This window comes from Crocodylus porosus, unplaced genomic scaffold (genome assembly GCF_001723895.1).
Source record: "Crocodylus porosus isolate Cpor-Errol unplaced genomic scaffold, CroPor_comp1, whole genome shotgun sequence".
In the NCBI taxonomy this organism is placed as follows: Eukaryota; Metazoa; Chordata; order Crocodylia; family Crocodylidae; genus Crocodylus; species Crocodylus porosus.
In genome coordinates, this window is record NW_017728907.1 from 41,885,274 (window position 1) to 41,894,594 (window position 9,321).

Genomic DNA, 9,321 nt, shown 5'->3' on the forward strand with positions numbered 1-9,321 from the left:
ACAGCATGGGAAATTTAGATTACATATCAGGAAAAACTTTCTCACCAGGACGGTAATAAGGTACCAGAACAGGGTACCCGGGGGCATGTCTACACAAGATGCTAACTGTGCAGTAGCCTAATAATATTGTGGAGTAGCACATGACAGCATAAACAGTGCCAATACACTACTGTGCAATATTGTTAGACTACCATGCAGTAGTGTCACTAAAAAGGCATGTGCCAGTGCTACAGCACAGTAACCTTGGTTACTGCACATTCATTTAGTAGTTGATTCTACTAAATTAAATGCACAGTAACCCCTGAGCATTAATCAAGGTGTAGAAACTCCCAGAGAGGTTGTGGAATCTCTGTCCTTAGAGGTTTTTAAGACCTGGGTAGACAAAACTTTGGCTGGGATGACCTAATTGGGCACAGTCCTGCTTTGAGCAGGAGGTTGAACTAGATGACCTCTTGAACTGCCTTCCAACCCTAATTTTCTTTGATTCCACGATTAGGGATGCTAATCCTTGTGCCCTTGGAAGATTATAGTTCATCTTGATATATTCTGGGTGTGTCTACATGTTCATTACTGCACCATAGTTACTGTGCATTAACTTGCATAACCAAGTACTAAATCAGTACACCATAGCTGGTGCTACTGTGCAGTAACACCAGCACACAAGTTTTTATAGATGCTAACTGTGCAGTAGACTAATACTACTGCCCAGTACTGTATTATTGTGGGTTTTGCCCAGTATGCTACTGCACAGTGTTATTAGGCAACTGCGCAGTTAGTGTCTCATGTAGACATACCCTCTGTCTACCTAAAATACCCCTGTCATTTATACAGTATTCTTTACTTCCTGTCCTAAGCCACTGGTTAGTGTTCCTGTGCGCTACACCAGAGCTGGTTGCATTTCAGGGGTAGCTGAAATAATCTCTACATACCCCTAATCTAATTCACAAAGCTGTGAAATGGCTTTTTTAGTCAATGTCTTTAGTTTATTAAGCAACCTTGTGATTTTTGATGAAACATGCTACATAATTGTAAAACAGTAAATGCTATTATTATTTTTAAATTAGTGTGAAGGTATTCTAATGAAGTATAGTTGCTTAAACTAATCTTTTTTCTATAATATGTATTGTTGAATGGTATTTTAAATTGGCTGGGAAAATATCAGCTGATATCCCTGAGACAGCACTCTGGTATTGATTCACTGAGGGGTATAATTGTGCAAGAATTGTTTCCTAAAAGAGTTTCCATAAACTTTAGAATGACATCTGAAATAACAGCAATTTGATACTGGAATAAAAAATTTTAAAAATGCACGTTGCTTAAGTCAGCACAGCATAATGACTACTTATCTCTAATTACAGGATAAATAGTGTCAATTCTGATCCTTGATTTATTTATGTTCAAGATATTGGTTCATAGAAAAGTATGTCTGGAAGGGACCTCATGGGGTTATCCTGCTTTAGGCAGGAGCATCCCTGACTAAACCATCTCAGCCGAGGGTCTGTCTAACCTGCTTCTGAACATTTTCAGGGATGAAGATTTCATTCTCTAGGTAGCCTATTCAAAATCTTGACCACCCTCATAGTCAGAAAGTTCTTCCTAATCTCCAAACTAATTTTCCACTGCTGCGGTTGCTATCAGGCCCTTGTCTGCAGTTCTGCAGTTTAGCCAGTCATTCCACAGTGTGTATTTGTGCATGCAATAATTCCATCCCAAATGCAGGACTTTGCACGTGTGCATAGCTTAATTAAAAAAATTAATAATTAAATATAAGTATATCGTATATATTACCAATATGTTATTAGCATATTACAAATTGCTAGAGAAGAGTAACAAATAACTTTTTGTTATTTATTTTTTTTACTAAGCCACATACTTGCAAATCATGGTTAAATTTGGACTATAATACTGTCCTGTGGGCATATCTACACAAGACGCTAAGTGCACAGTAGACTGACTGATTCTACTGCACACTAGCACATATGGCAAAAGCCATGCTATTGCACTAAAGCGCAGTAGAATTAGTCTACTGCACACTGGTGTCACTAAAAAGGTGTGTGCCAACACTACTTCACAGTAATTCTGGTTACTGTGCATTTAGTTAGTACTTGTTATTACAGGTATTAAACTTAAGGCACCATAACAATGGCGCATTAATGCACATGTAGATGTCATGGCCTGTAATGATGATTTAAAGAACTGACTGGGAGCCTATATGGTAATATTAATAAAGTAATTACTATTTATGACTTTTGGCTTTCTTTGGTTGATTTTTCTAGCTCTTCTGTTCAATCACTGCTGGATTGCTCCATTATTTTCTCCTATCTGCCTTTGCATGGATGTGCATTGAAGGCATACACCTGTACCTTATAGTTGTGGGAGTCATCTACAACAAGGGATTCTTACACAAAAACTTCTATATATTTGGCTACATGAGTCCAGCAGTAGTAGTTGGAATTTCAGCAGCTCTGGGCTATAAATACTATGGCACTACAGAAGTGTAAGTCGCTATTTATATAGCCATTTCAAGCACTAATGTGTATAAGAACATTGAGTAGTTTTCACAGGAATTGAGCACATTTCAAGCCATTCTGTGCTGTTTACTTTTCAGATGTTGGCTCAGCACAAAGAATAACTTTATATGGAGTTTTATAGGACCAGCATGTCTAATAATTCTTGTAAGTATAATTTCCTTTTTTATTGTAGTGCATAAAACTGATTATAAAAGGTGTTTAATAATCACCCACCTATTGCCAGACTAGCTTTGAGTGGTAATTATAGGGCAGAATTGACTATTTTAGACATTTTATGGTGTCTCTAAATTATTTATATGCTGCACATCTAAATACTTTACAGATCTGAGAAACAAATGTTTGCATGTTTTGCTAAGAAAACACCATTTCAGATCTGGCTGTGTCCTTGTTTTCTTTTTCTTTTCCTTTTCTTTTAACTTAAAAGGTGGAAATATTCTGTACAGCACTTTTAGTCTATAAGAAGTAGCATCTTTACATGCCAGTGGTATCTCAGTATGGCTCAGCAGGAGGTGTATACAGACACTATGCCAACAGACAGATAATCTGGTTTTTCAAATCTTGCGTTACTTAATCTTTTATCAGTGATCCGTCATCTCTGAAGATTAGGCTGTCATCTTTATGGCTTTATCATTCCCATGTACCCTGTCATCATCAAAGCTATTTTAAACTAAATTGCGACGTCAGAGAAAAGAACCCGCTATTTCATATGGACAGACAAGTCAAGTATTGATAGCCCTATTTCAACTGTGAAGAGGGCCTTTTTAATTCTTATTGGAAGTGGTTTCAAACCTGCAAATTTGGCAGGTATTATATGTTCCATTCTAAATCAAGCCATTTTTGGTGCCTCAAGAGCATTTCTAAGTGCTGTAAAGTTTAACAAACCATTCTAACTGTAATTGGGCATCATTGTGTGTGAGAAGATTGACAGTGATTTGACAATAGTAGGAACTATCGGGAGGGAAAGGTGCAGTGCTGAAGCCTTGTGTCTATGGTCAATTCAGTTATGATCTTCAACAGCGTCTTTATTTATTTGGTAATGAATTTGCAGATTTTGAAAAAGGGGAAGTGACAATGCCTTGGATTATTCTCTGTTCATAACTGCACCCACACGGACAACTAAATCCATGACAGAGTATGCTCCATTTTCAGTGTACTGTCCGGGGAGCTCTGTGATTTTTGAAAGTTTGGATTACTTGCTTTGGGTGATAGCAGAAGGCTTGAAATCCAGGACAGAAGTTTACAAGGCAGTTCACGCAATTGGTTCACATCCCTGTACTGCTTTGAAAGCCTCAACCCAGGCAGTTTCTGTATTTTCTGAGAAGGATGGTCAAGTCTGAGACTTGGATGGTGAGGTCAGTGCTAACGAACTGTTCTGTAGAATGGATACTGGTAACATTACTTCCATTTTTTGTTGTTCAGCCTTCCTATTCAATGTGCTAAAGTAAGGGTGTAACAAAGTTTACCCTGTTTCGAAAGCAGTGAGAACTTAAAATCTATTTTTAATTAACAAGTCCTGTTTCTTTCTGTGAAGCTTTCCAAGCATGCTATCCACATAGACCCTAATGTAAAGTCAATGGAGAAATTGCCAAGAAACTGCAAACCAAACAAACATAGAAACAAAAAACCGCTCTGAACAGCAAATGTACTTTTGTTCTGCGATAAACTGATAGACTACTGGAATCTTCAAATGTAAAACTATAAAAACTTGCAATTTCAAGCTTGCTTTTAATCCTGAGCCTAATGGACTGATGGCAGTGAGTTCACAAGCTTTTCCAAGCAAGCTGAAAGGGATTTGTACACCACATTAAAAATCTCTGGCGAACAGCTCGCCTCAAATCTAATTCTCTCTCAGAAACATTACATTTTTCGTCAACAGGAAAGCCTATGTACTGTAAATGGTACTTTCTGCTTTCATGAATGGGGCCCTGAGAGATTTGTGGTTTGGGATTATAAGTAATATGCCTTTGAGAGAACATGTAAATGATTAAGAACAGACCTAGTTTTGTGCTGATGGATTCTCTACCTCTGGCTGTATCTGTTTCAGATAGATGTGGGCTTTAAATCTACTGTAATAATAGCTAAGTATGAGAATCTCTGGTTTTTATCAGAAGTACAAGCTAAGATCTTCTCTGATAGCCCGAACAGTAGCACTAAGTCCAAAGGTGTTTCTTCATTAATATGAAGGTTCATTTAGAATTCTGAAGTATAAATGAGTGTCCTTATTGATCCTAAGAACTATTATTAGTATTATTAGATTGGTGACTGTACATAAAAAGGACTAGGTCAGAAGCCTACTAGATTGAGTTACGGAAGAAAGGGCATTTTAAACCTTTGTAAATCAAGCTGCAAACTGAAGATAATTTCTGCAACTTATTTCTTCCTCCAAATTCTTGTAATCTTTAGAACCACAACCATTTGGACTAAAACTATACTGCAGATTAGATCAAAGCAGGCAAGTATGAAGAAATTATTTATAACAAGAATTTAAACTTTTTAATAGAAAATAGAGTTTATCACAGACTTTAATGGAAAAAAACACACATGCCACAACTGTGTGCTTGATTGAAGCAAATACAAAAATCAGCTTTAGTGATAAAATATATAAAAATAATAATGATAACCCTGGGACCTTTTCCCTTTTTTGTACACTCTTACAATCATAATCTGTGTGTAATAGGAAGGATGCAAAATGAAGAACATAGTTTAACTACAATGCAGTGTTGTTGTACTTTTGATAAGTAGCCTGGGAAACATAACAGGTTCAGCTTAATATAAACTAATTCTTCCAACATAAAGGTAAAGACACTACTTTTACCATTATAGTAACTGGTAAGATGTGCAGACTTGGTGTCCTCTCCAATTTCACCCTTTTGACTCCACTATTATGAAATTGGCATACCAGAATTGGAAGCAGGCTAGGAAAGTATCATAGGTAGTAGCATTCTTGTTTATATAATTCAGTTTAGTAATAAGATCTTTATCAGTGTAGTCAGTATCATTTATTAAGATGTTTTGGTAATCACAAATATACATTTGATACCTGACACCAGACCCTTGAGGATCATAGTGCTATATAGTCAAGAAATTACTGGTGCATTTCTTCTCCCCTTTCTGTTGTGTGTTTTCAGGGACACTGGCATGACCTGGCTCAGATACAGGCAACAATTAGAAATTGTGGTGCTTGCAATTACAAAAATGGCTTATAAATGACTGCCTACAATTTCCAAAGTGTTCTTGTAAACTTAAAAGTAGAAGCCAAGATAGTTCCCTAAGAGAGGTGTTACCATATATGCGTACTCTTTAAGTGTCCCTATACAGGAATGGAATGCTAACTGTAATGAATAATCAGCTGTAGAATAGAAATATTCTAATAATTGCAGTGATTGATTAACCATAGTGTTTTGAACTTTGCATGTATAAATGAATGGGTAAATGAATAAAATATACAGATTGGAGCTGTAAAATACAAAAACATGACATGTGAGTGATGAAAGCAGGCTGCCAGTAGATTAATGCTTTTCATTAAGAAACTGCCTGCATATTCATTAGAGTTGGTCAATTACTTAAAAAAAAATATTCATCAGATAATTTATTTGATGAATTTTACCCTTATTTGTCAAATAATTTATTCAGCAAAAATGGTAAAATTAACTGAATAGTGCATTCATCATTAGTATTTGACAGTTCTAATACTTATTCAATTCTGTAGATTTGAGGTTAATTCAGGCTTAGCAATATTGTTGTAATCAATGCAAGAAAGGTGCTAGGCAAAGCTCTTACTCTAGTGGTTTCCTTAACACATCCAGACACCTTTAATCTGGATTGTTCCTGTTGAGCATATCTTTAATATAGAAGTAGTTTTAACAAAAGTAATCCACACATAGGTATAAGAAACTGAGCATCATTTATCATACCATTATTCCAATTTTAAATACAATGTACCTCCAATTTCTTGCAAGGACTTTTAGTGGCCTTATTATTCTATATGAACTCCCTTCTCACTGAATGGCTTTAGAAGAAGGTTCTTCCACTGCATGTCTTTTGCCACTTCGGATGATCCAGAAATAAACATGGCACAGTGGACAAATCTACACGTGCATTTGCTGTGGCACCAGCTTACTCATGAGTAAATTGTTTGTGAGTAAACAATGCTGGGCAAGCACCTACAAGTGCAGGGAAGCAGGAACAAATTTTCTGCCAACCTGCTTCTGCTTCCCAGGACCCTGCAATGGGCCCCTGTTGCCACTGGTGGCAGCTCCAGGCTCTGGCTGCAAAACTCGGAAGGCAGACCCAGTCACTGTCTTCTGACCAGCCACTTCCCTGGCCAGGAGCAGCTTGCCAAGTGCAGAAATAGCACACAGCAGTGCTCTCCTTGTTGTCTATGCCTCCCCATGCTATGACTGCTCTAGCCCCTGCCCCTGGAAGTGACAACTAGCACCCTGCTGAGCTCCTGCTGGCCACCACACTGGCCCTGCTGGCCCACTGCACCGAGTGCCATCTGGCCTACAACCGTCTCGCCCCTCCCAGCTCCCCCACACACAGCAACCACCTGGAAGGCCATCATGCACTGTCCCAGGTCCACCACTGTTCACCTGCTGCCTCCAACCCATCTGCCTGCCCAGACCCCAGTAGGGATGCCACCAACAGGCTCCAGGATGCCACTGCCAGAGCCATCACCCTCCTGGGCCTGCCAGGCCAGCCAGGACTGATGGTGGCAAGTCATCCAGCACACCTGAGATAACAAGAAATGGCTGGAGGCCTTCAGAATGACTTGGGTCACCTTCCAGGATGGCACACAGCTGCTTCTTCCCATGGACACTTGCCTGGCCCTTGCCCTGCTGAAGCTAGCCTGCAGTACATTGGCCACCTGTTTGGTGTGAGCAAGGCCACAACCATGGAAGCTGTCCTGGAGGTATGCAGCACCCTTCAGGACATGCTGGCAGACACTGTGCTCTGAGTGCATGACCCGCTGGCAGTGGTGGTAGGGTTCTGTGCCCTGGCATTCCTCCAGTGCATTGGAGCCCTGGACAGGACCCACACCTCCTCACCTGCCTGCCACACAGAGACCACCCCTATTACAGCCAGAGGGGCTTTCACTCTGTGGTGCTTCAGGCTGTCATAGACCACCATGGGGTCTTCACATACATGAGTGCCAGCTGGGTGGGCAGCACCTACAACACCCACGTCTTCAGGAACTCCAGCCTGCCAGGCCTAGTCAAGAGTGGGAGCTCAATGCCAGGGGTGCTGGACCTGCAGCTGGGTACCATGAAAACTCTGTACAATGTCCTTTCTGTGCTGTCCTGAGGTCAGGGGGCCATGGGGTGAGAGCGTTTAGGGGGTAGAAATCAGAGAGCAGTCAGCACCCCAGTCTCTGGCCATTCCCCTGCAGGTACGTGTACCACAGTGAGTGCAGTAGGAAAGGGATTCACTCAGAGGCAATAGCAGCCAGCACTCCCCCAGCTCAGGCAGCTTCCCCTCCAGGAGGTGGTATCCTGGCCCTGCTGCAGGTAGCTCTAGCCTGCATGCAGCTGGGGTGAGTGTTGGGGATGGGCCCAGGGGTGGAGAGGCCTGGGTGGCACCAGTCCTGAGACAGGGTCCAGGGTAGGGGCTCCTGGCTGTTGGAGATGGCACAGGACCTCCTCCCAGGCCTAAGCAGGGGCCTGCTGTGAGGTGATAGGTAATTGCCAGGGGGCAGGCAGGGCTTACATTGGGGGCTGGGCAGTGGGCAGCCCAGAGGCAACTGCCAGGGCCAGAATGCTGTCCTGCACTGAGCGGTCATTGTCCATGGTCTTCACTACCTGGGCCAAGATGGCATTTTGCTCCTGCAGTGCCTCCACCCACTTGCGCTCCAGGGCCAGAAGCTGTGCCCAGAATTCCCTGTCCACCCGCTCCCCTGCCTTCTCATACCAGTCCCACGTGTCTTAGTAGGCAACACCCTCCACCTGCCACCTGTCCTGGCAAGCTATGTCCTCCGCCCACCAAGACTAAGCATGCGGTAGCTGGTCCTCCAGGGCCATGACTGGGAGGTACAGGAGGAGGGTTCTGTCCTCTGCCCTCTGGCAGAGCCAGCATATCTGCAGGGCCCAAGCTGTGGGAGGTGGCAACCCTGAGGCTACATCCCAGCTGCCAAGTGCAGCCTCCCACCCCTTTGCAGCTGCAGGCCCTGTAAAGCAAGGAGAAGCTGTTTGAAACATTTCAGAGATAAGGTGCTCTGTACCGGGGCCATGTGCTGTCTGGCCTCAGATCAGGTGTGCACAGATGCCCAGGGACCCTGTTAAGTTGGGCAGGCAGGCTTGGGCCCAGGTGCCACCATCTGAGCCCCCCATCTCCACTTGCTCCCCAGGGGATGGCGGACTACTGGGTGATGGTCACAGGCAGCCTACCTCCCCTGCCCCATTCCTGGGGCAGAAGAGGCCAGGCTTCTGGCAGCATGTGCTGCCACAGCTCCAGACCCCACTGTCCCTCTACTCCTCCTGCAGTCCAACTGTTCTGCTGAGCTTGTGCCCAGCACACAGCAGCCAGGCTCAGGGAGCACAGGACTCCTGGATGACTGGAATGAGGAGCTGCCTGTGCCCCTGCCTTCCCCACAGTGGGCTTTTCTGGGAAGATTTCATAGATTTCATAGACATTAGGGCTGGAAGGGACCTCGGGAGATCATCGAGTCCAGCTCCCTGCCCAAAGGGCAGGAAGTCAGCTGGGATCATAGGATCCCAGCAAAATAAGCATCCAATTTACTCTTGAAGGTGTTCAATGTAGGTGCTTGAACCACCTCCGCTGGCAGACTGTTCCA

General features: G+C 42.8%; 1 protein-coding gene across 1 annotated transcript in view; it reads left to right on the forward strand.

Moving 5' to 3' along the window:
• Positions 1-9,321, forward strand: part of ADGRL4 (adhesion G protein-coupled receptor L4) — a 168,621-nt gene that overhangs the window by 141,396 nt on the left and 17,904 nt on the right. The window contains exons 13-14 of the mRNA XM_019531211.1: positions 2,277-2,497; positions 2,609-2,675. Of these exons, the coding sequence (XP_019386756.1) occupies positions 2,277-2,497; positions 2,609-2,675 (288 nt within the window). The remainder of the gene's footprint in view (positions 1-2,276; positions 2,498-2,608; positions 2,676-9,321) is intronic.